A 26,926-nucleotide genomic window follows, 5' to 3' on the forward strand; every position below is an offset into this window, starting at 1 on the left:
GTCAGCAGTTTGAGATCAGCCTGGCCAACATGGCAAAACCTTGTCTCTACTAAAAAATACAAAAATTATTTGGGCGTGGCAGTGCACACCTGTAATCCCAGCTACTCAGGAGGCTGAGGCAGGAGAATTGCTTGTACCTGGGAGCTGGAGGTTGCAGTGACCTGAGACCACACCACTGCACTCCAGCAGCCAGGGTGACAGAGCGAGTCTGTCTCAAAACACACATGCACACACACACACACAAAACAAAACAAAAAAAAAGAAAAAACATCCTACACAAATAGTATTTTTATCTAATTGTGTTCAAGGCATTCATGGATCCTCTGAAAGTCCCTAAGTTCACTGTTCTCTGTATATTTCTGTCTACTTAGTTAGAAATATTTTTTTAAAAGTTCCAAATTACGTCAAACAGTGTTTTTTAGAGATGGTCTCACCTTGCCGCTCAGGCTGGAGTGCGGTGGTGTAATCATAAGTTCACTGCAGCCTTGAACTCCTGGGATCAAATGATCCCCCCACCTCAGCCTCCCAAGTAGCTGGGATTACAGACGTGCACCACTATACCCTGTCAAACATGTTTTTTAAAATTTCTATACTTTTCAAAATGCTAAGTCTTGATCTTCACTGAAAGTTATTTATCCATATAATTTTCCATTTTGATGCTTTTTGCCTTCTTTTCTACTTTATTTGATTTAGGGGGAACTCTCATTTACCTACTTATTTTTGCGCATCCCTTTACTTTCATTTCTCTGTAATTCTGTTTTAGGTATGTGCTATGATCTGAATGTGTCCCCCAGAATTCCTTTGTTGGAAACCTAATCCCCAATGCCAACAGTGTTAGGAGGTGGGACCTAGTGGGAGAGGTTTAGGTCACGAGGGCTTTGCCCTTATGAATGGATTAATGCTGCTATTTAAAAAAAAGCTTTCAGAAGTAGGTTTGCCCCCTTCCACCTTCCACCCTGTGAGGATGCAGCAAAAGGGCCCTTAACCAGATGCCAGGGCCTTGCTCTTGGACTTCCCAGCCCCCAGACTATGAGAAATAAATTTCTGTTCTTCATAAATTACCAGTCTCATGCCACTTATATATGGCATAATGTTTTGTTGTTGTTGTTTTTTCTTTTTTATTTTCTTGAGGCGGACTCTTGCTCTGTTGCCCAGGTTGCAGTGCAGTGGCACGATCTTGGCTCACTGCAACCTCCACCTCCTGGGTTCAAGCAATTCTCCTGCCTCAGCCTCCCAAGTAGCTGGGATCACAAGTGCGCACCATCACGCCTGGCTTATTTTTGTATTTTTAGTAGAGATGGGGTTTCACCATGTTGGCCAGACTGTTCTCGAACTCCTGACCTCAGGTGATCCGCCCACCTTGGCCTCCCAAAGTGCTGGGTTTACAGGCGTGCGCCACTGCACCCGGCCTTTTTTTTTTTTTTTTTTTTTTGAGATAGGATCTCACTCTGTCGCCCAGGCTGGAGTGTAGTGGCACAATCTCAGCTCACTGCAACCTCTACCTCTCAAGCTCAAGCGATTCTCGTGCCTCAGCCTTCCGAGTAGCTGAGATTACAGGCATATGCCACCACGCCCGGCTCATTTTTGTATTTTTAGCAGAGAAGGGGTCTCTCCATGTTGCCCAGGATGATCTCAAACTTCTGAGCTCAAGCCATTCGCTGGCCTCTCAAAGTGCTGGGAATATAGGCATGAGCCACTATGCCCGGCCTGGCATATCATTTAATAGAGAAATTATTCTCATGCAGTCAACAAATATTAACTCAATGTCTGTGACTTGCCAGGTACCTTTAGATATGTTGTAAAAACACATCTGTTAGGTCTGCTTCAGAGTGACAGGTTTTTTTTGGAAACAAGGTCTCGCTCTGTTGCCTAGGCTGGAGTGCAGTGGCGCGATCATGGTTCACTGCAGCCTTGACCCCCTGGGCTCAAGCAATCCTCCTGCCTCAGCCTCTGAAAGTGCTGTGACTGCAGGTATGAGGCACTGCGCTTGGCCTTTTAAAAAATATACCTCTTAGGCCCGGCGCGGTGGCTCACGCCTGTAATCCCAGCACTTTGGGAGGCTGAGGTGGGCAGATCATGAGGTCAGGAGATCGAGACCATCGTGGCTAACACGGTGAAACCCCATCTCTACTAAAAATACAAAAAATTAGCAGGGCGTGGTGGCGGGTACCTGTAGTCCCAGCTACTCAGGAGGCTGAGGCAGGAGAATGGCGTGAACCCGGGAGGCGGAGCTTGCAGTGAGCCGAGATCGTGCCACTGCACTCCAACCTGGGCGGCAGAGTAAGATTCCATCTCAAAAAAAACGAGATCGAGACCATCCTGCCCATCATGGTGAAACCCCGTCTCTACTAAAAATACAAAACTTAGTTGGGCATGGTGGCATGTGCCTGTAGTCCCAGCTACTCAGGAGGTTGAGGCAGGAGAATCTCTTGAACCCGGGAGGCAGAGCTTGCGGTGAGCCGAGACAGCGCCACTGCACTCCAGCCTGGTGACAGAGCAAGACTCTGTCTCCAAACAATGCAAAACAAAACAAAAATCTTAAAAATCCTAACCATCAGCTGGGCGCGGTGGCTCACGCCTGTAATCCCAGTACTTTGGGAGGTTGAGGTGGGCGGATCACTTGAAGTCAGGAGTTCTGAGACCAGCCTGGCCAACATGTTGAAACTCCGTCTCTACTAAAAATGCAAAAATTAGATGGCCGTGGTGGTGCGAGCCTGTAATCCCAGCTACTCAGGAGGCTGAGACAGGAGAATTGTTTGAACCCAGGAGGCGGAGGTTGCAGTGAGCCAAGATGACATTACTGCACTCCAGCCTGGGCAACAGAGCAAGACTGTGTCTCAGAAAATAATATAAAACTTTAGTGGATGAGGATGGGGATGGGCAAGGCACAAGAATCCTCCATACCACGCCCTTAAGAAAAATTTCAAACTCCTCAGTGGGCCTTATAAAGCACCACAAAGTATAACCATCCCCAGCCCACCTCCTCCTGTCTCTTGTCCACTGCACCCCAGCCACGCTTCACTTCTTCAGTTCCCCTCTGCCCAGTATTCTTTGCACATGCTGCTGCCTCTGCCTGGAATACTCTTCTTTCTACCTGGCTCACTCCACTCATTCCTTAAAACACAACCAAGAGACCATTTCGGTTTCAAATCATTCTCTAAATCCCAAAGTCAGGGTACGGTCTCCTTTTCATGTGATCCCACTGCACATCCCCCAGATTCTCCCATACTAAAAGGTTAACGGCTTATGTATTTGTCCATTTTCCCCACTAGTGTATAAACTAGCGTGTGACTGTGGCAGTGACATCTTTCTTGTTTTTTAAGGCTTTCCTAGAACTGAGCACAATGTGGCTAATCAATAGGTTTTTGTTAAATAGCTGATTAAGTACAATAGTAAGTATAGAGAGGAAACAAACAATGACAAAACTATATATTTTTTTTTTTTTTTTTTTTTAATTACAGGATTTCGCTATGTTGCCCAGGCTGGATTCAGACTCCTGGACTCAAGATCCTCTCACCTCAGCCTCTCATGTAGCTGGGACTACAGATGCACAGTGTTGCACCCCACTAAAATGATATCTTTCCTAAAGCTACTAGGATCAACATCCACGTATATCACTATGAAACAATGACTTACAAACAATGAGAGAGATGTTATAAACAGAGAAATTCCAATTCAATCTCTTCAGGGTAACTGACTCCAAAGTAAGGTGCCAAAGGTGATTATGGTATCCAAAGAAAATACCTGAAGTCCTATTTAAATATATTTTTAATTTCTATTTTGAAATATGTTTTCAAATGTACTTAATATATTAACACAGTAAGTAGTACAAGCATTCACATATAGGCTGTGCTCAATTTATTCTATTTTTTTGAGATAGAGTCTCATTCTGTTGCCCAGGCTGAAGTGCAGTGGCATGATCTCGGTTCACTAAAACCTCCGCCTCCCCAGTTCAAGCAATTCTCCCTCCTCAGTCTCCTGAGTAGCTGGGACTATAGGTGTGCATCACCACACCCAGCTAATTTTTTGTATTTTTAATAGAGACAGGGTTTTGCTTTGTTGGCCAGGCTGGTCTTGAACTCCTAACTTCAGGTGATCTGCCCACCTCGGCCTCCCAAAGTGATCTTAACCCTTATACTTGGGTGTGGGTGGAGAGTTTCACAGATCCCTTTGAGAATGTGATGACAGCTAAGGATTATCTGTCAGAAAAATGAACATAAATATTTGTTTGAACTCCTGTATGATTTTAAGGGTTATCTTGGCTTCCAGGTTAAGTCTTGCCCCAGGGCCTCCATTTCTAAAGCTATAAGGAGAGGGCTTAGAGTAAAGAAGAGGTGAAGAAAATGCCTCAAGCCCTATGATCCTAATCTTCTTTTTTTCTTTTTTCTTTTTTCTTTTTTTTTTGAGATGGAGTCTCACTCTGTCACCCAGGTTGGAGTGCAGTGGCACGATCTCGGCTCACTGCAACCTCCACCTCTCAGGTTCAAGTGATTCTCCTGCCTCACTCAGCCCCTGGAGTAGCTGGGATTACAGGCTCGTGCCACCACACCCAGCTCATTTTTGTATTTTTAGTAGAGATGAGGTTTTCACCATGTTGGTCAGGCTGGTCTCAAACTCCTGACCTCAAGTGATCCGCCCACCTTGGCCTCCCAAAGTGCTGGGATTACAGGCTTGAGCCACCGCGCCTGGCCACTATTATTCTTTCCCTTCCCTTTTCTCCTCTAATCCTGCTCCTCTTCCTTCCCATAGCTGAATCACCACGCCTCTCTCCAGGCAGGCTGGGAATTTCCAATTCCCTCTGTAACTCGCAGAGTTGAGGAATGCAGTTAGAGATAGTTCTTTCTCAGAGGTATAAAAGACACATCAGTCATTCCCATATAGTTATCATAATTTTGCCATTTCCTGAAACACTTATACTATTATTTTCTTAATTTAAAAAAATCAAGGCCGGGCACATGGCTCACACCTGTAATCCCAGCACTTTGGGAAGCCAAGGCGGGCGGATCACCTGAGGCCAGGAGTTCAAGACCAGTCTGGCCAACATGGTGAAACTCTGTCCCTACTAAAAATACAAAAATTAGCCAGGCGTGGTGGTAGAGGCCTGTAGTCCCAGCTACTCGGGAGGCTGAGACAGGAGAATTGCTTGAACTCGGGAGGCAGAGGTTGCAGTGAGGCGAGACTGCACCACTGTACTCCACCCTGGGCAACAGAGACTCCGTCTCAAAAAAATAAAATAAAGTAAAAATAAAAAATCAACTTTCTGGCTTGGTGTGGTGGCTGTAATCTCAGAACCTTGGGAGGCAAAGGAGGGAGGACCACTTGAATCTAGGCGTTTGAGACCAGCCTGGGCAATATGACAAGACCTTGTCTCTACAAAAATAAAAATAAAAATAGCTAAGCATGGTAGGGCACACTTGGCTATTTTTATCTGGGGAGGCTGGGGCAGGAAGACAGCTTGAGCCCAGGAGTTCAATGCTGTCACAAGCTATGACTGTGCCACTGCACTCCAGCTTGGGCAACAGAGCAAGATCCTATCTCTAAAAACAAAATAAATAAATAAAAATAAATCAACTTCTTAAATTTGGTAACATCTTAAATAATAATATCTGTGAAATCAGTCCTGATGTCCTGGTTATTATTTTCCTGCCTCACATCAAAATAAACACACACTTATTAAAATATCTTTAGGCCAGGCACAGTGGCTCACACCTGTAATCCCAGCACTTTGGGAGGCCAAGGAGGGCAGATCACGAGGTCAGGAGTTCAAGACCAGTCTGACCAACATGGTGAAACCCCGTCTCTACTAAAAATACAGACATTGGCTGAGCGTGGTGGCGGGCGCCTGTAATCCCAGCTACTCAGGAGGCTGAGGCAGAAGAATCACTTGAACCTGGGAGGCAGAGGTTGCAGTGAGCCGAGATCATGCCACTGTACTCTAGCCTGGGCAACAGAGCGAGACTTTGTCTCAAAAAAAAAAAAAAAAGTCTTTAGATCCTCACCAGTCACTAAGTTTTAGATCACAAAGAGCACAATCGTAAGTCTCTGAAGTTACTCTGGGATTTCCGTAGGGTAAGCAACAATTTGGACATCAAGAGAATTTTTTTTTAAGCCAGAAGGAAACTTAAAAGCATCTGGTCCATTCCTCTAACGTTATACATTAAAAAGCTGAGACCAAGAGAGGTTAAGTGATTTGTCCAAGGTCGCATGGGATGTTTAATCAAATGTCTAAGATTAACATTCAGGTGGGCTTTCTATTACATCATATCCATTTGAATCACACAAGAATAACAGTGATTTTTCATCCGTTACCTACCTCACTCTTCCATTCAGATTTATCTGAACATGCTGCTTAAAATCTGGATATTTGGATGCCAGATATGCAAAGTCAGGAGGTTTGTCCTTGTATCTATTTCTTGCATGCATTGATTTACTCAGAGCCATCTTAAGGAGAGAAAGAGAGAAAGAAAATCAGCATATTTATTAAAAACCATTAATGGGGGCCGGGTGCGGTGCCTCATGCCTCTAATCCCAGTACTTTGGGAGGCCAAGGCAAGTAGGTCACCTGATTCAGGAGTTCAAGACCATCCCATCCTGGCCAACAGGATGAAAGCCCGTCTCTACTAAAAATACAAAAAGTAGCCGAGCATGGTGGCGGGAGCCTGTAATCCCAGCTACTTGGGAGGCTGAGGCAGGAGAATTGCTTGAACCCATGAGGTGGAGGGTGCAGTGAGCCGAGATCACGCCATTGCACTCCAGCCTGGGCAACAAGAGCGAAACTCCGTCTCAAAAAAAAAAAATCAGTGGGGAAAGCTGTGGATGCCAAGTTAATAGTTACAGCCAACATGTCTTTGCCGATCAAGTGTGAAAGTAGAAATCACATTTTTAAAATGTATACAACAAATAAGCACATGAAGAGATGGTGAACATCATTAGTCATCAGGGAAATACAAATCAAAACCACGTGAGATACCACTTCATACCCACTAGGATGGCTGCTGTCAACAAAAAAACAAAAATCAAAAATTAAAAAAACAGAAACAACGAGTGTTCTGCAAGGATGTGAAGAAATTGGAGATCTCGTGCATTGCTGTTGGGAATGTGAAATGGCACAGCTGCTGTCGAAAAACGCTTGGCGGTTCTTTAAAAAGCTAAACATAGAATTACTATCTGATTCAGCAATTCCACTCCTAGGTATATTCCCAAAAGAACTGAAAGGAGGAACTGAAACAGATATTTGTACAGCAGTGTTCACAGTAGTATCATTCCCAAGAGTGAAAAGGTGGGAAACAACCTGAGTGTCCATCAGCAGATGAATGTGGACCAACAAAATACAGTATATCCATACACTAAATATGGATCAACAAAATACAGTATATCCATACCCTAAATATGGATCAACAAAATACAGTATATCCATACAATAAATATGGATCAACAAAATTGGTATATCCATACACTAAATATGGATCAACAAAATACGGTAATCCATACAATAAATATACATTAACAAAACATGGTATATCCATACCCTAAATATGGATCAACAAAATACAGTATATCCATACCCTAAATATGGATCAACAAAATACAGTATATCCATACCCTAAATATGGATCAACAAAATACAGTATATCCATACACTAAATATGGATCAACAAAATACAGTATATCCATACCCTAAATATGGATCAACAAAATACAGTATATCCATACCCTAAATATGGATCAACAAAATACAGTATATCCATACCCTAAATATGGATCAACAAAATACAGTATATCCATACCCTAAATATGGATCAACAAAATACAGTATATCCATACCCTAAATATGGATCAACAAAATACAGTATATCCATACCCTAAATATGGATCAACAAAATACAGTATATCCATACCCTAAATATGGATCAACAAAATACAGTATATCCATACCCTAAATATGGATCAACAAAATACAGTATATCCATACCCTAAATATGGATCAACAAAATACAGTATATCCATACCCTAAATATGGATCAACAAAATACAGTATATCCATACCCTAAATATGGATCAACAAAATACAGTATATCCATACCCTAAATATGGATCAACAAAATACAGTATATCCATACCCTAAATATGGATCAACAAAATACAGTATATCCATACACTAAATATGAAAATACGGTATATCCATATAATAAATATGGGTCAACAAAATACGGTATATCCATACCCTAAATATGGATCAACAAAATACGGTATATCCATACCCTAAATATGGATCAACAAAATACGGTATATCCATACACTAAATATGGGTCAACAAAATACAGTATATCCATACAATAAATATGGATCAACAAAATATGGTATATCCATACACTAAATATGGATCAACAAAATACGGTAATCCATACAATAAATATACATTAACAAAACATGGTATATCCATACAATAAATATGGATCAACAAAATACAGTATATCCATACCCTAAATATGGATCAACAAAATACAGTATATCCATACCCTAAATATGGATCAACAAAATACAGTATATCCATACAATAAATATGGATCAACAAAATACAGTATATCCATACCCTAAATATGGATCAACAAAATACGGTATATCCATACCCTAAATATGGATCAACAAAATACGGTATATCCATACCCTAAATATGGATCAACAAAATACAGTATATCCATACCCTAAATATGGATCAACAAAATACAGTATATCCATACACGAAATATGGATCAACAAAATACAGTATATCCATACACTAAATATGAAAATACAGTATATCCATATAATAAATATGGGTCAACAAAATATGGTATATCCATACCCTAAATATGGATCAACAAAATACGGTATATCCATACCCTAAATATGGATCAACAAAATACGGTATATCCATACACTAAATATGGATCAACAAAATACAGTATATCCATACAATAAATATGGGTCAACAAAATATGGTATATCCATACACTAAATATGGATCAACAAAATATGGTAATCCATACAATAAATATAGATTAACAAAACACAGTATATCCATACAATAAATATGGATCAACAAAAGATGGTATATCCATACAATAAATATGGATCAACAAAATACGGTATATCCATACAATAAATATGGATAAACAAAATACGGTATATCCATACAATAAATATGGATAAACAAAACATGGTATATCCATACAGTAAATATGGATCAACAAAATACGGTATATCCACACACTAAATATGGATCAACAAAATACGGTATATCCACACACTAAATATGGATCAACAAAATATGGTATATCCATACAATAAATATGGATCAACAAAATACAATATATCCATACAATACATATGATTGACAAAATATGGTATATCCATACAATAAATATGGATCAACAAAATACGGTATATACATACAATAAATATTATGCAGCCCTAAGAAGGAATGAAATTCTGATACATGCTACAACATGGAAGAACCCTGAAAACACCATGCTAAGGGAAATAAACCACACACAAAAGGACAAATACTGTATGCTTTCACTTATATGAGGCACCCAGTAGAGGTAAATTTATTACACAGATGGAGAGTGGAATAGAGGTGACGAGGAGCTGCGGAGGGAAGAATGAGGAGTTACTGTTTAATAGGTACAGAGTTTCACTTTGGAATGATGACAAAGTTCTGGAGATAGAAGTGATGGTTGCACAAGAGAATGAACACATTTAATGTCACTGAATGGTACACTTAAAAATGGCTAAAATGGTAAATTTTATGTTATGTATATTTTTCCATGATTTTAAAAATGCAGACAACGTAAGAGTGAGTCTTTTTTTTTAAATCAAGGGAAGAAAGCTGAAAAGTATTCCTTTAAGAGCATCAAAGTGACGGAACACAGTCTGTATATATGATCTATAACCAAGGATATTAGTTAGAGGTTAGTTGTGTTTTGTTTTGTTTTGTTTTGTTTGTTTTGAGACAGTGTCTCACTCTATCATCCAGTATGGAGTGCAGTGGCACAATCATACCTCACTGCAGCCTCAATCTCCCGTGCTCAAACAGTCCTTCCACCTCAGCCTCCTGAGTAGCTGGGATTATAGGTATGTGCCACCATGCCACCACGCCTGGCTAATTTATTTTTAATTTTATTTTTTGTAGAGACAGGGTCTCCCTTTGTTGCCCAGATTGGTTTCCGACTCCTGAGCTCAAGTGATCCTCCTGCCTCAGCCTCCCAAAGTGCTACGACTACAGACATGAACCATCACACCCAGCTTGGGGGTTAGTTTTTACAGTATCCTTACAAGGACTGAATATTTGGTAGTGTACCATAACATCACCAAACTTTGAAAAAATATCTTTGATTCCAACTTAAAGTTTCAATCTTGTCATTCCCAGGTAGCTAAAACCAAATGAAAACGAACATAATTTTGTCTTCTTCCAGATTACAACAAGAAATAAAAGCAAACGTACTTATATCAAGACATAAACACTGAAAGAGAAACTATTATAATGGTTTAGTAAATCTCCAGGTAGTTGGTAATTTAAAAAATATTTTACTATTATATATATATCTCTCTCTCTGGGTGGCAAGTGACTTTTATTTTCTTAATATCTTTATTTTTTACTTTTTAAATAATGATTATTCTTCTAAACAATATTATGTTAGCCAAAAATCTAGGAGTCAGTTGATAGTTTCTCATATCCAAGAAATCACCACTCCTGTAGGTTTTACCTGCTAAATACCTCTTAAATCCACTCTTTTTCCCTGTCCCCAACAACGTCAAGCCCAGAGGCATTTTTTTTTTTTTTTTTTTTTTTTTTTTTAGATACATGGTTTAGTTACGTTGGCCAGGTTGGTCTTGAACTCCTGGCCTCAAGCAATCCTGCCACCTCAGCCTCCCAAAGTGCTAGGATTATAGTTGTAAGCCACCACGCCCGGCCAGAACAGCCTTTTTATTTACTTACTTTTATTTCCTTAGAGACTACATTGCCCAGGCCAGACTTGAACTCCTGAGCTTAAGCAATCCTCCCACCTCGGGCTCCCAAATGGCTGAGACTACAGGTGTGCACCACCGCACCTGGTTTACAGTAGCCTCTTAATTGGTCTCCCTGCATCCACTCTTGTTCTCGCCATCCCTCCTTCCACCTCGCAGTGATCATTTCTAAACACAAATCTCAGTATGTCCTTCTCCTATGTCCACCTGCTCAAAACCTTACTCTTAGGATAAAATAAAAAAAATCACTTCAGCCTACATACAAGGCCCTACATGACCTGGCCTTGCCTATCTTTTCACCATCAGTTTAAGTCACATGCCCTTGCTCTTTGTGTCCTTCTACCCTGACCACAGGACCTTTATGCAGGCTATTCTTTTTTTTTTTTGAGACAGAGTCTCCCTCTGTCACCAGGCTGGAGTGCAGTGGCGCAATCTTGGCTCACTGCAACGTCTGCCTCCCGGGTTCAAGCGATTCTCCTGCCTCAGCCTCCTATGCAGGTTATTCTTTTTATCTGTAATGTTTTTTCCTCCCTCTCTTCAGTCGGCGAATTCTTAGTCATTCTTGGGCTCACAGTTCAAGCATCTCTTCTTCAGGAAGATCTTTCCTTCCCTAATCTCCCCAGTTAAGACAAATCCTCTATTATAACATCTCCTAGCAATAAATATTTTTCTTGTGCAATCTTTGTTAGAGACATAATTTTACATAGTCATAAATCTGTCAATGCTATTTCAGATGGTTTTTTGACAGCTTCCTACACTGGAAATTAAACCAATTTCAGAAAAGAACTGTTGTCTTCATTCCAGACTTTTCCAAATCACATATCCAACTGCCTACCATATTTCTCACTTGAAGGGCTCAAAAATACATGTACAATATGTGCAAAATTAAATCACTTCTACCCACCCCAAACTGGTCCTTCTCATCTTCCCTATCTCACCAAATGCACTGCTATCTTTCTTGTGATAATCACATCAAAAATCTTCAACACCTTCTCCATGCTGCCTCCCCCATTCACAACACACCAGGTCCTGAATACTCCATCTCCCAATTATTTCTTGACCTTATCCCACTTTTCACCCTTCACAACACCACCTCTCTGGCCCAGGTCATTATCATGTCTTTCTTGGGTTGCTCTAAGAGTCTCAAACTGATCTCTTCATAAACACTCTTGCCCTCTACCAGCCACTTTTCACTCAGCAGACAAGCCACTCCCCCCATGCAAATGTGAACATTTCCTTATTAAATCCCTTCAGTGGCATCCCAAAGCTATTAAGCTAATAAAGTCTAAAATCATTAACAAGGGAGGCACAATCCAGGCCTTATCTGTCCCTCCAACTTCATTTGTTGCCACTTTCCCCTTCCAGACATACTGGTCTTCTTCCATTTTCTCTGCTGCATGGTAGTCTGTCTCACCATCTCCTATTCTTACTGCCTATAAGACTCTCCTCAACCTCCCACCATCGCCTTTCACCTCTGAAGGTCCACTAGCTACTCAAATCACACCCTAGGCATCATTTACTCAGGCAGCCTTTCTCTGACCCCACAATCCAATCAGATGCCCATCTACACGCTTTCAAAGCACCCTGTGCTGCTTCTCCCTCAGAGATCTTCAATTTACTACTGGGTGTGTAATTAATTTGCATATGTCACACATAGACCTGCAACCATATCCATCCTAGTCTTTACTATACCCCCAGCAACCTGTACACAATAAATATTTTTTGAGTAAACAATTCAGAATTTGAGGGGATTAGTAGTCACCTGAAAGTTTTTCAGCATACTGTTACTACATTTTGCCCCTCACACTATGACTAAAAATGACTATATACCTGTCTTAATTTCCTAGCATTGACATACCCTTTACTGACCATCAGGAAAGAGGGGAGCATAAAACTAGGATGGCCCCCAGTTCTCAAGAAAACATCAACTGGGCAAGGTGGTGCATGCCTGTGGTCCTAGCTACTAGGGATGCCAAGGATAGCTTGAGCCCAGGAGTTCCAGTCCAGCCTGGGCAACACAGTGAGACCCTGTCTCAAAATAAACAAATACAAATAACAGACTTTATTAAAAAGAAAATATCCAAAATGAAAGTGTTGGCCAGGCACAGTCGCTCACGACTATAATCCCAACACTTTCGGAGGCCAAGACTGGAGGATCACCTGAGGTCAGGAGTTCGTGAGACCAGCCTGGCCAACATGGAGACCATCCTGGCCAACACAGTGAAACCCTATCTCTACTAAAAATACAAAAATTAGCTGGGTGTGGTGGCATGTGCCTGAAGTCCCAGTTACTTGGTAGGCTGAGGCAGGAGAATCACTTGAATTCAGGAGGCCGAAGTTGCAGTGAGCCAAGATCACGCCACTGCACTCCAGCCTGGTGACAGAGCAACACTCCGTCTCAAAAAAAAAAAAAAAAAAAAAAAAAAAAAAATTAGCTGGGCGTGGTGGTGGGTGCCTGTAATCCCAGCTACTCGGGAGGCTGAGGCAGGAGAATCACTTGAACCCAGGAGGTGGAGGTTGCAGTGAGCCAAGATCGTGCTACTGCACTCCAGCCTTGGTGACAGTGAAACTGTCTCAAAAAAAAAAAAGAAAAAGAAAATGTTCTTTCTTGTGATTATGGCAAGCAACAAAAAAAAGTAAACTAAGAGTAATTTCTTTAAACTGATGGAAAATATTTTCCCAATTTATGGGGGACATGTGACATTTATGGGGTATTTGTTCCACGCATAGAATGTGTGATGATCAAGTCAGAGTATATGGGGTATTCACCACTTTGAGTATTTTTTATATCTATGTATTGGTAACATTTCAAGCCCTCTCTCCTAGCTATTTTGAAATATACATTGTTGCTGACTTTAGTCACCATATCCTAACAGTGACTTCAAGAGACAGTGGCATGTTAGGGCTCTGCAACACATTAAGGAAAATTCTACAGACTACATAGCTGACATCAGTGCACACACAACATAATACTCTGAATATATGTGAAACAAATTAAATTACAGACATGGCAGATTCGATTCATTTCCTACATTATTCAACTTTTCTGGTCAGAACAGATACAGAATGAGTAAATACAACCACTTCTCTTCTAACTAACCTCCCAATATAGGCAATGAGTTCTTAGCTAAATATAACCTATTCTTCAGAGTTTAACTGGGCATCAATTCTTTTTTTTTTTTTTCTTCTTTGTTGAGACAAGGTCTTCCATTCTGTTGCCCAGAGTGCAATGATGGAATCATAGCTCCCTGCAGCCTCCAACTCCTGAGATCAAGCAATCCTCCCGCCTGAGCCTCCCAAGCAGCTGGGACTACAGGTACAGGGCACTGCACCTGGTTAATTTACTTCATTTTTTGTAGAAAGGGAGTCTGGCTTTGCTACCCAGGCTCTAGCTTCAATTTTCGACACAGAATTTACCCATCTGACATTCCATATATTTTACTTACTTTAAAAAATCTCCCGTCAGTAAGTTTCAAGAGGGTAAATATTTTGTCTGTCTTGTTCACCGCATATCCCAACGCCTAAAATAGGGCCTAAGAGAGTAGGCACTCAAGTATTTGTTGATTGAAACCACGATAGAACTCTTCCCTGTCCGGATCACCGACACAAAGCACCCTCACTGAGTTTCAAAAAAAGCTCAGCCCAAGGACTGGAACTTTTCTTCCCGGTTACTTGAGTCAGTCCAGAAAGCTACAGTTAATAGTAGAACCCTGAGAATGAGGCTTTCCCTTTTTTTTTTTCTTTCTCATCTCCATGCTTCTGTTTCCTTGGTTCCTCTTGACCATTAACCCTCTTCAACTACCACTCTCTTGATACACAGCCTGTAAAACAGTCTAAATTCCAATTTCAGAACTTCAAATTCTTTCTGCACAGATCCCTCCCACTTCCACACCAATCTACATCTTCTCTCTTCGCCTTCTCTCATAAATGCGACGTTTCCCACTAGTCCTGCCACTGCCATTCTCCATCTCTTCCATTCTTTCCATGCCCTCATTTTATCAGCTCAGTTTGTCTTCCCGCCTCAGTTTTGGATCTCTCTAAACCTCCTAAACCCCGGGGAGTCTTTCCTACTTCAATCCTAGTCTCTATTCTATTCGCCAACTCCTCCCACTCATCCACTCTCAACACCCCCGCGTGCGCACACACAGCCACATCAGGTCTCCCCTCCTAGACCCCGAAGTCGGCACCTCACTAGCCCAAAACTCAAGAATGAGGAAGCCGTGTGATCCACGGGTTAAGTGACCCATGATAGTAAATCTGTGTGAGAGATATAAGTGACCCACCTCTGAGGCCGAGGTTCCTGCCAGACGTCGTGTCTGGCGTGGGCCTGTACAACCCTAGAATCTTAAAGCAGCCGCACAGCGAAGCTCCTAGAAACGCAGATGATACCCTCCCAGCGCGCCGCCATCTTGTGAAGCCATCTAGCCTCGTGATTGGACACATCCCTCTCGCGCGACCTGTGGCTGATCTTGAAGAAAGAAGAAACCCTCGCGACACCTGGGGTTTGCTGCTCCTAACAGAAGGCGCGGGGGCGTGGTGACGAGCAGAGTCCTTTGCGGTATGGCAGGACGAGGACCTGCATTCGAATTCGCGAGAAAACTTATTTAAAAGAAAAAGAAACAAGTTTTCCGGGCCCTGCTGCAGACTTACCTCTCACACTCACTGGGATTGGGCAGGTTATGAAGATGAGGGTACGAGACTTGGGTGTGATGGCGTGCAGTGAGCCCTTTTTGTGCAACAGGTGTGTCCTCAGGCGATGTCTCACTCACTGAATTGTAAGAGATATAAGCCTGTGGGTCGGGGAAGAGTACTCTCGTTTACAGCGAAAGAACTGAGGATCCGGCCGGACGCGGTGGCTCACGCTTGTAATCTCAGCACTTTGGGAGGCTGAGGCGGGCAGATCACCTGAGGTCAGGAGTTCAAGACCAGCCTGGACAACATGGTGAAACCCCGTCTCTACTAAAAATACAAAAATTAGCCGGGCGTGGTGGCGGGCGCCTGTAATCCCAGCTACTTGGGAGGCTGAGGCAGGAGAATCGCTTGAATCCGGGAAGCGGAGGTTGCAGTGCGCCAAGATCGCACCACTGCACTCCAGCCTGAGCGAAAGAGCAAGACTCTGTCTCAAAAAAAAAAAAAAAAAAAAAGGCCTGCCTACGCCCTCGTCGTTAATGTGAACGCTTCTGGCAAACTATTACCATAAAATTGGGAGATAGTAAGGATTAAGGAATGGAGACTTCAGCCTTATGCACAAGTGAGTACCAGTAGTCACCCAAGGAAAGCTGAGGAGGTGTTTTCATAATCTGTTGTGTAACAAACCGCCCCAAAACGTAAGACTTAAAACAACCACCATTTTACTTGCTCACAGTTCTGCAATCTGGGCTGGGATTAGCCCACCCGTTCTGCTGGTCTTGCCAGTGGTCATAGCAACAAGTGGGGGCTGGTTCCGCTGAAAGAACTGGGTCTCTCTCCCTATAGTCCAAGTTCTCTCCCTGTCCACGTGGCCTTTCCATGTAATTTGTCTAGCAGAGTAGGATGACATTTTTTTTTCCCCCGAGATGGAGTTTCACTCTTATTGCCCAGGCTGGAGTGCAATGGCGCCATCTCGGCTCACTGCAACCTCTGCCTCCTGGGTTCAAGCGATTTTCCTGCCTCAGCCTCCCAAGTAGCTGAGTAGCTGAGATTATAGGCGCCCGCCACCATGCCCAGCTAACTTTTTGTATTTTTAGTAGAGACGGGGTTTCATCCTGTTGGCCAGGCTGGTCTCAAACTCCTGACCTCAGGTGATCCACCCGCCTCGGCCTCCCAAAGTACTGAGATTACAGGCATGAGCCACCGTGCCCGGCCAGAATACTTCTTACATGTTGGCTCGGGGCTCCCAAAAGGGCAAAAGTGGAAGCTGCCAGGCCTTCTTAAAGCGTAGGTGCAGAACTAGCACCTTGGCTATATTCTTGGTTAAAGCAAGTAGAAGGGCCAGCCCCAATTCAAGGGGAGGGGACTATGCCAGGGTCCCTTCCAATACTGGAAGGCATGGTTCATTTCAGCAACCAATGTAACATATTACCACAGAGAGTTTTCCATCTTTGGTTGGTAGTGGCTTTGATACTAGTTACGGCATTTTATTTAGTGCATGCTGCTGGAAAGGTAAAAGAAAAGATGGCCTCGGAGATAGGACTGGTGGGGTTGAAGTGATTGTATTTAAGATATTGGTAACTTTCTGTTAGCTCCAAAGAGCAACCCAGTTTACCTGTAGGTCGGGCCAGAGAGACCCTAGTAGCACTGCAGCTGGGAAACCTCGCCTTTAATCCTGCCCCCACCATTTACTAACCCTGTGAGTATGGGCAATTTGCTTAAACACTTGAAGGCTTAGTTTGCTCAATATTACAAAATAGGATAATAATCTCATGGGGTTGTGAGAATTAAATCAGATAATGCATATAAAACAGCAGAATGTCTAGTATATAGTGAGTTCCTAATAATAATAATATTGTTCCTTATAACTTCTCTGGTCAGTTTTTTTTAAGTATTCCATAAAGATAAAACATTTTAATAACTGAAAATTTGTAAATAATTTAAATAATACATAAAGATATCAGAAAGACAAAAATTATCTAAAATCTCACCACTCACAGCCAAGCACCATCAAATTTGGGTAACCTTACTACTAAACCTCTATATCTCATAAGGATATATAACCAAATAATTTTTATACAAATAATAATATATATTCGTATATATATGTAATTACATATATATACACACACACATGCACATATACTCAAATATAACTCTTGGAGATTCTTCCACTTCCAACAATATAGCTCTTTATTGTTCTTTGTGATAGGTGCACAGTATTCCATTGAATGGATATACCACTTTTTTTTTTTTTTTTTTTTTTTGAGACAGAGTCTCTCTGTCGCCCAGGCTAGAGTGCAGTGGCGTGATCTCGGCTCACTGCAACCTCCACCTCCTAGGTTCAAGCGATTCTTCTGCCTCAGCCTCCCGAGTAGCTGGGATTACAGGTGCCCACCACCAGGCCTGGCTAATTTTTTTGTATTTTTAGTAGAGACAAGGTTTCACCATGTTGGCCAGGTTGGTCTCGAACTCCTGACTTCGTGATCCACTCGCCTCGGCCTCCCAGAGGGCTGGGATTATAGGCCTGGGCCACTGCACCCAGCTGGATATACCACTTTTTGAAAAACTAATTCGTGCCCAGGTTCGGTTGGCCAGACCTATAATCCCAGCACTCTGAGAGGCCAAGGCAGGTGGGTCACTTGAGGTCAGGAGTTTGAGACCAGCCTGGCCAACATAGTCAAACCCCGTCTCCATTAAAAATACAAAAATTAGCTGGGCGTGGTGGCGGGCACCTGCAATCCCAGCTACTCGGGAGGCTGAGGCAGGAAAATCGCTTAAACCCGGGAGGCAGAGGTTGCAGTGAGCCGAGATCGCGCCATTGCACTCCAGCCTGGGCAACAGAGTAAGACTCCATCTCAAAAACAAACAAACAAACAAACAACAAAAAAAAAAAACTAATTCCCCTGTGGATGGACATAGGTTCTTTCCAATGTATCTGGTATGACCTATTCCCAAATATTGTGGTACAATGATAAATACATATCCTTGAAAACTTTTTTATATAAAATGAAAATTATCTGGAGACTCCACAGAATAGATTAACAAGATATTCAACATCTGCCTTTTTCCAAATTTACCCTGAAATGTCCAAGGATGTAATTGGTCAGAGAAGTCTCTCAAACTTCCATACCACAGCAAGGACAGTGCAGATGTCCAATTAGCCAGTTACATCCTTTGCTACCTCTTTGTAGCAGGAAACTGATTCTGCACATCCAGTGAATAATGCTGCTAATTATGAAATGTTGCCTAGCAAGTTATCAGAGCTGCTTTCAGCATCAGCTGCCTACTGGACTGGAATCAATCCTTGAGGGCATCAGACTGGACTCCCTCTTGACTGAAATTAATTATTTCAAGGATTTTGTGGCCCTTCCCTGTCACTGTCCTTTGGCCACAGCCAGCCTGTCAACAGCCACAGGTCTCTCTAACTTTGTATTTCAGAAAGTAATCATTGAGTATCAATTTCTTCTAGCTTAGAAGACTCTAGCTTCCTTATGTAAATGTATCCACCTCCTTCTTAGGGACCAAGTTTACATATCAGGGATCTAATAGCCATTATAGTTGTCACAAAAGCTATATCCAGGCAGGTGCAGTGGCTTACGCCTGTAATCCCAGCACTTTGGGAGGCTGAGGAGGGTGGATCACCTGTGGTCATGAGTTCTAGACTAGCCTGGCCAACATGATGAAACCCCGTCTCTATTAAAAATACAAAAAATTAGTCAGGCGGGGTGGTAGATGGCTGTAATCCCAGCTACTTGGGAGGCTGAGGCAGGAGAATCACTTGAACCCAGGAGGCAGAGATTGCAGTGAACTGAGATCGCGCCACTGCATTCCAGCCTGGGCAACAGAGCAAGAGTCCATGACAAAAAAAAAAAAAAAATGATATCCTTTTCACAGAACAATTATTTTTTCTCAGCTTACATTTACATAACTGAGAGAGCCACTGAAGTGATCCTCTGCACTAAGGACACCACATTTTCTTTTTCATTTCTTTATGTTTTTTGAGACAGGATCTCATTCTGTCACCCAGGCTGGAGTGTAGCGTCATGATCACAGCTCATTGTAGCCTCGACTACCTGGGCTCTTGAATCCGGGAGGCAGAGGTTGCAGTTAGCCAAGATCACGCCATTGCACTCTCCCCTGGGCAACAGAGGGAGACTCCATCTCAAAAAATAAAATAAATAAATGAATAATGATAGCTGGTGGAAGAACTGGATATAAATGTACATCTTACTACTGCCCTGCTTCCTGTTCCAAGTATCATAAAACAGAACATACTCATTTTAAAAATTAAACAGTAAATTTCAAATCGAGCTGAAAATTCAGAATTAGTGTTATTGACACACCAGAAAATTTGAGGATACTCTGAAAAAATACAGGGTGAATAGGAAGACCATCTAAAATGCCAAGAAGTTTTATAGGAAGCTTAAGATGATTATAACATTTAGCTGGAAAACAAAATGTGCAAGAATAGCCAATAACGATGTTTTCCACTTGGAAAAAAATTAAAATTACACCATACATAAAATAATCCCATATGGATTAAGAAACAAAATAATCATAAAAACCAAAAAAAATTGACCAGGTACGATAGCTCATTCCTATAATCCCAGCACCTTGGAAGGCTGAGGCAGGTGGGTTCGCTTGAGCCCAGGAGTTTGAGCCCAACCTAGGAAGCCAACATGGTAAAACCCCATTTCTACAAAAAATACAAAAATTAGCCGGGTGTGGTGGTGTGGGAAGCCAACATGGCAAAACCCCATTTCTACAAAAAATACAAAAATTAGCCGGGTGTGGTGGTGTGTGCCTATAGTCCCAGCTACTTGAGGGGCTGAGGCAGGAGGATTGCTTGAGCCGAAGAGGTCGAGGCCACAGTGAGCCATGTTCATGCCACTGCATTCCAACCTGGGTGACAAAGCGGGACCCTGTCTCAAAAAAAAAAAAAAAAGGAAATCTATATCTACTGACACGGAAGATTTCCAAGATATGGAATAAGGTAAAAGGAAATTGTGAAACAGTAGGTTCAGTTTGATATTGTTTATATAAAGTAAAACCAGAACACATTTCAATATGAAAATATAAAGCATAAAAGTAGCCGTAGAAAAAGATCTGAAAGGAAAAACCCAGACTGAGAACAGCGGTTACCTTAGGGAAACCTCAGGGAAACTGAGTTGGAATGTTAGAAGTGGGATATGAGAGTCTTTAATTTTGTCTATATCATTTGAATGTTTTACAATGATAATGGATTCATACATCATTTGTATGATTTTAAAAAAAGATTTAAAATAAGAAAAAGAAGAGAAAATCAAATTTGTCAAAAAAAAAAAAAAAAAAAAAAAACCACACACACACACACAGCCTGACACTTATGCAGGAAAAGACAGTTTGGAGGGGAAGCAAAGCCTCCTGTGGCCTCAGCAGCTGCTCAGGACAGCCATCCTCCATGTGATGATTCTATGATCCACATAGCCACAGTCTGTGGCACCACTGTGTCAACATGGGCTTCCAGGACCCCTGCAAAAAGGAGAGAGAGAGGATGGCTTTTCAGAGCTTCTACTCGGAAGTGACACGCATCATTGACAATCAAATCAAGTCAGATGTCCCCACCTAACTTGGGGTGGGGAAGAGGGCAGGCCTGCAGTCCCTCCATGTGCTCAAAATATTGCTGAAGAGTGATGGTGTTCACTACACACACCTCATCCACAAGCACCACAGACAGACAAAACAGAATCAAAATGTAGACGAATAGGGATTATACTCTAAAATGAGCAATTCCTCAAAAAATTAAAAATAGGATTACCCTGTGATCTGGCAATTCAACTTCTAGGTATATAGCCCCCAAAACTGAAGGCAGGATCTCGCCTGCCATCATGCCTGCCTAATTTTTTGTATTTTTAGTAGAGACGGGGTTTCACCATGTTAGCTGGGATGGTCTTGATCTCCTGACCTTGTGATCCGCCTGCCTGGGCCTCCCAAAGTGCTGGGATTACAGGCGTGAGCCACCGCACCTGGCCTCCATGTCAGCCTCTTAAGTAGCTACGACTACAGGTGCACACCATCACATCCAGCGAATTTTTTTTTTTTTTTTAGAGACAGGGTCTTGCTATGTTGCCCAGGCTAGTCTTGAACTCTTGGCCTAGAGCGATCGTTCCTTCCACCTGGGCCTCCCAAAGTGCTGGGATTACAGATGTGAGCCACCACACCCATCATGAATACCTTTTTTTTTTTTTTTTTGAGATGGAGTCTCACTCTGTCACCCAGGCTGGAGAGCAGTGGCATGATCTCAGCTCACGGCAACCTCCGCCTCCCAGGTTCAAGCAATTCTCCTATCTCAGTCCTCTGAGTAGCCACCACACCTGGCTGATTTTTGTATTTTTAGTAGACATGGGTTTTTACCATGTTGGCCAGAGTGGTCTCCTGACCTCAGGTGATCCGCCTGCCTGCCTCGGCCTCCCAAAGTGCTGGGATTACAGGCATGAGCCACTGCGCCCGGCCCGCGTGAATACCATTTTTAACACATCGATTTGAGTCGTCCTGTTGGTAATTCATGTACTTCCCACATATGCTTGAGTTTATTTCTAGACTTGTTTCATTGATCTGTCAGCTTATTTCTATACATGTACACATTTGTTTTAATTAGTGTAGCTTTCTATTACTATGCAGTATAATATAACATAAGGCCGCTATGTTAATCTTGTTTTTCAGAATTTGCCTGACTCACATGTCCATGCAATAAACTCCAGAACCATTTTATTAAGTTTTCTACAAAAATCCTTTTGGGATTTTTTTATTGTTATTACATTTTATATAGATAGATGAATTTTGAGAGGATTGGCATTTCTTCAATATTGACTCTCCTACTCATATTTAATAAGACTTCATCCTAGAATACAAGACCATTCACAGCAGCTCCAATCTACCTTTTCCTTCGGCGTTTAACTACCTTCCAGCCAAATTCACTATGATCTGGTCTCTGAACATATTCTGTGTTCTTTTCTGCATCTCTCTTCACCCAAACTAGTCTCTCTTTCTGAAACATCCTCCTCCTCTTCTTCCCACAGTTTCCTGGCCGGGCACGGTGGCTCATGCCTGTAATCCCAGCACTTTGGGAGGCCGAGGCAGGCGGATCATGAGGTCAGGAGATGGAGACCACCCTGGCTAATATGGTGAAATCCCATCTCTACTAAAAATACAAAAAATTAGCCGGGCGTGGTGGTGCACGCCTGTAATCCCAGCTACTCGGGAGGCTGAGGCAGGAGAATCGCTTGAACCCAGGAGGCAGAGGTTGCAGTGAGCCGAGATCGTGCCACTGTGCCACTGTACTCCAACCTGGGCAACAGAGTGAGACTCTGTCTCAAAAAAAAAAAATATATATATATATATATCCTTCTCCTCTTCTTCCCACAGTTTCCTTTTTTTTTTGTTGTTTTTTTTAATGAGACAGAGTCTCCTCTGTGGCCCAGGCTGGAATGTAGCAGTGCAATCTCAACTCACTGCAACCTCTGCCTCCCAGGCTCAAGTGATTCTCCTGCTTCAGCCTCCTGAGTAGCTAGCTGGGATTACAGGTGCCCGCCTCCCTGCCCAGCTTTTTTTTTTTTAAGAGATGGGGTTTCACCATGTTGAACAGGCTCAAATTCCTGACCTTAAGTGATCTGCCCACCTTGGACCCCCAAAGTGCTGGAATTACAGGTGTGAGCCACCATGTCCAGCCTCCTTCCCACAATTTCTACTGTCCCACAGCCTACATATACTTTCATGTCTCATTACAAATTGCCACTTAACCCATAAAGCCTTCTTGATTCTTCCATCCAGATGTAACCTCTAGCTCCGTTGAAGCCCCATAGCATTTGTTTTGTCACTTTCTTAGGGTGCTCACTCAAATTTGCCCTCTGAATAGTTATTTGCGTTTCTTTTATTGGCCCACAATCAACAACAATTCTGTATTACAGCAACAGGTCTCAACTAGGAGTTCACGTCAGAATCTTGGAAGATCTTTTTAAAAAATCCAAATGCTAGCCAGGCGCAGTGGCTCACGCCTGTAATCCCAGCACTTTGGGAGGCTTAGGCGGGTGGGTCACCTGAGGCCGGGAGTTCGAGACCAGCCTGACCAAAATGGAGAAACCCCATCTCTACTAAAAATACAAAATTAGCCTGGTGTGGTGGCACATGCCTGTAATCCCAGCTACTCGGGAAGCTGAGGCAGGAGACTCACTTGAACCCGGGAGGCGGAGGTTGTGGTGAGCCCCGAGATCGCGCCATTGCACTCCAGTCTGGGCAACAAAAGCAAAACTCCGCCAAAAAAAAAAAAAATCCCCACAGGTTGTCTGTGAACCTCTGGTTGAAACACTGTTTTATTTATCTATTTATTTATTTATTTTTGAAACAGTCTCACTCTGTCACCCAGGCCGGAGTGCAGTGGCACGATCTCGGCTCACTGCAAGCTCCGCCTCCCGGGTTCACACTGTTCTCCTGCCTCAGCCTCCCAAGTAGCTGGGACTACAGGTGCTCGCCACTGCACCCGGCTAATTTTTTGTATTTTTAGTAGAGACGGGGTTTCACCGTGGTGTTGTTCTCCTGACCTCGTGATCCGCCCGCCTCCGCCTCCCAAAGTGCTGGGATTACAGGGGTGAGCCACCGCGCCCAGCCCGTGTTTTATTTATTTCTTGAGACAGGGTCTGGCTCCGTTGTCCAGGTTGGAGTGCAGTGGCGCAATCTTGGCTCACTGCAACTTCTGCCACTCTGCAACCTCTGCCTCTCTGCAACTTCGACTTCCCTGGGCTCAAGCCATTCTCCCACCTCAGGCTCCCAGGTAGCTGGGACTACAGGCACCCACCATCACACCCTGCTAATTTTTATATGTTTTGTAGAGACGGGGTTTCACCATGTTGCTCAGGCTGGTCTCAAACTCCTGGACTCAAGTGATCCACCCACCTTGGCGTCCCAAAGCGGTGGGATTACAGGCGTGAGCCACCGTGCCCGGTCCAAACATTACCTCTTCTAATCCTCTCTTTCTCTCTCTCTCTCTCTCCTCTCTCTCTCTCTCTCTCTCTCTCTCTCCTCTCTCTCTCTCTGTTGCCTGGGCTGGTCTCGAACTCCTGAACTCAAGTGATCCTCCCGCCTCACCCTCCCAAAGTGTTGGGCTTACAGGCCGGAGCCACTACGCCCAGCCGAGATTAAGAATTTTAAAGAAGGTATTGCGGCCAGTAAGTGGCTGAATCGGAGCTCCAGTGACTGTCTGGCTCTTAGGCACCTACTTCATGCTCCACTGTGTACTTGTCCTTCCCAGCACCTCTGCAGAATAGGCTCTCAGATAACTTCCAGGGTCCTGTGTGCAGAAGTCTGGGAGATCAATAGTCTCTCAGGCCCTGGAAGAGTAGAGGGAAAGATGCATTTGGGGTGTTGTGTTTTTAAATACTCTCGGCCGAGCGCAGTGGCTCATGCCTGTGATCCCAGCACTTTGGGAGGCTGAGGCGGGCAAATCACGAGGTCAAGAGATCGAGACCATCCTGGCCAACGTGGTGAAACCCCGCCTCTACTAAAACTAATAGCTGGGCACGGTGGCACGTGCCTGTAGTCCCAGCTACTGGGGAGGCTGAGACAGGAGAATCACTTGAACCCGGGAGGCAGAGGTTGCAATGAGCGGAGATTGCGCCACTGGACTCCAGCCTGGGCGACAGAGGGAGACTCTGTCTCAAAAAAATAAATAAGCCGGGTGCGGTGGCTCACGCTTGCAATCCCAGCAGTTTGGGAGGCCGAGGCGGGCGGATCACGAGGTCAGGAGATCGAGACCGTCCCGGCTAACACGGTGAAACCCCGTCTCTATTAAAAATACAAAAAATTAGCTGGGCGGGGTTGCAGGCGCCTGTAGTCCCAGCTACTTGGGAGGCTGAGGCAGGAGAATGGCATGAACCTGGGAGACAGAGCTTGCAGTGAGCCGAGATCACGCCACTGCACTCTAGCCTGGGCGACAGAGCGAGACTCCATCTCAATAAATAAATAAATAAATAAATAAATAAATAAATAAATAATAAATAATAAATATTCTCAACTCAAACACATATTTTACTGTTTAAGGCAGCTTGAGTTGGGTGTTCTCTTACAACTGAATGTATCTTTTATGTGTTCAAGCAATTCTCCTGCCTCAGCCTCCTGAGTAGCTGGGGCTACAGGCACCTGCTACCATGCCCAGCTAATTTTTGTATTTTTAGTAGAGACGGGGTTTCACCATGTTGGCCAGTCTGGTCTCAAACTCCTGACCTCAAGTGACCCACCTGCCTCGGCCTCCCAAAGTGCTGGGATTACAGGCATGAGCCACCGCGCCCGGACATCAAGCCACTTCTAATAGCTGCACAGCACTCCACTGGAAAGATGAGCCATTACATATTTTACCAGGCTTCTACTAGCAAGCAGCTGTTTTTAGTTTCTTTCTACTATAAACAATGCTGGGATACACATCTTGTACCTGCGGATCCTACAATTTAAGGGGTCAGCGGAAGTAAGGGAAGCATCAGGGGAAAATGGGATTCAACTTGTCCCTTACGGAGGAGAGTGTCTGAAGCTGCCTAGAGATGACCTTGGCCTGACCTCCTTGATGGCAGTGCTTAGAGCAGTAGCCCTCAAATCTCAATGTGAAGATCACTTGGGGAGCTAATTAAACAGCAGGTTCCTAAGTCGCACTCCAGAGAATCAGGTTCAGTCTGGGGCAAGGTCTGAGAATACGCTTTTTTTTTTTTTTTTTTTTTTTTTTTGAGACAGTCTTACTCTGTTGCCCAGGCTGGAGTGCAGTGCTGTGATCTCTGCTCACTGCAAGCTCTGCCTCCCGGGTTCAAGCGATTCTCCTGCCTCAGGCTCCCGAGCAGCTGGGACTACAGGCATAAGCCACCATGCCCAGCTAATTTTTGTATTTTTAGTAGAGATGGGGTTTCACCATATTGGCCAGGCTGGTCTAGAACTCCTGACCTCGTGATCTGCCCACCTTGGCCTCCCAAAGTGCTAGGATTACAGGTGTGAGCCCCCGTGCCCAGCTGGGAATCTGTTTTTTTTTTTTTTTTTTTTTTTTGAGGCAGAGTTTCACTCTTGTTGCCCAGGCTGGAGTGCAATGGTGCAATCTTGGCTCACCGCAACCGCAACCTCCCAGGTTCAAGCGATTCTCCTGCCTTGGCCTCCCAAGTGGCTGGGATTACAGGCATATGCCACCATACCTGGCTAATTTTTCTATTTTTAGTAGAGATGGGGTTTCGCCATGTTGGTCAGGCTGCTCTCAAACTCCCGACCTCAGGTGATCTGC

At 43.4% G+C, this 26,926-nt stretch overlaps 1 protein-coding gene across 2 annotated transcripts in view; it reads right to left on the minus strand.

The window, feature by feature from the left end:
• The window catches only part of METTL16 (methyltransferase 16, RNA N6-adenosine), a 94,995-nt gene extending 78,683 nt beyond the window's left edge, over positions 1-16,312 (minus strand). For both annotated transcript variants that reach the window (XR_010152752.1, XM_054669916.2), the window contains exons 1-3: positions 16,206-16,312; positions 15,294-15,800; positions 6,314-6,441 (exon numbers count right to left, since the gene is read on the minus strand). Coding sequence is in view for 1 of the 2 variants with exons in the window: in XM_054669916.2 (XP_054525891.1) it covers positions 6,314-6,441 (128 nt within the window). In the remaining variant the exon portion in view is untranslated. The remainder of the gene's footprint in view (positions 1-6,313; positions 6,442-15,293; positions 15,801-16,205) is intronic.
• Between the last annotated feature and the right edge of the window lie 10,614 nt (positions 16,313-26,926).

Source organism: Pan troglodytes, chromosome 19, assembly GCF_028858775.2.
Source record: "Pan troglodytes isolate AG18354 chromosome 19, NHGRI_mPanTro3-v2.0_pri, whole genome shotgun sequence".
NCBI classification, from domain to species: Eukaryota; Metazoa; Chordata; class Mammalia; order Primates; family Hominidae; genus Pan; species Pan troglodytes.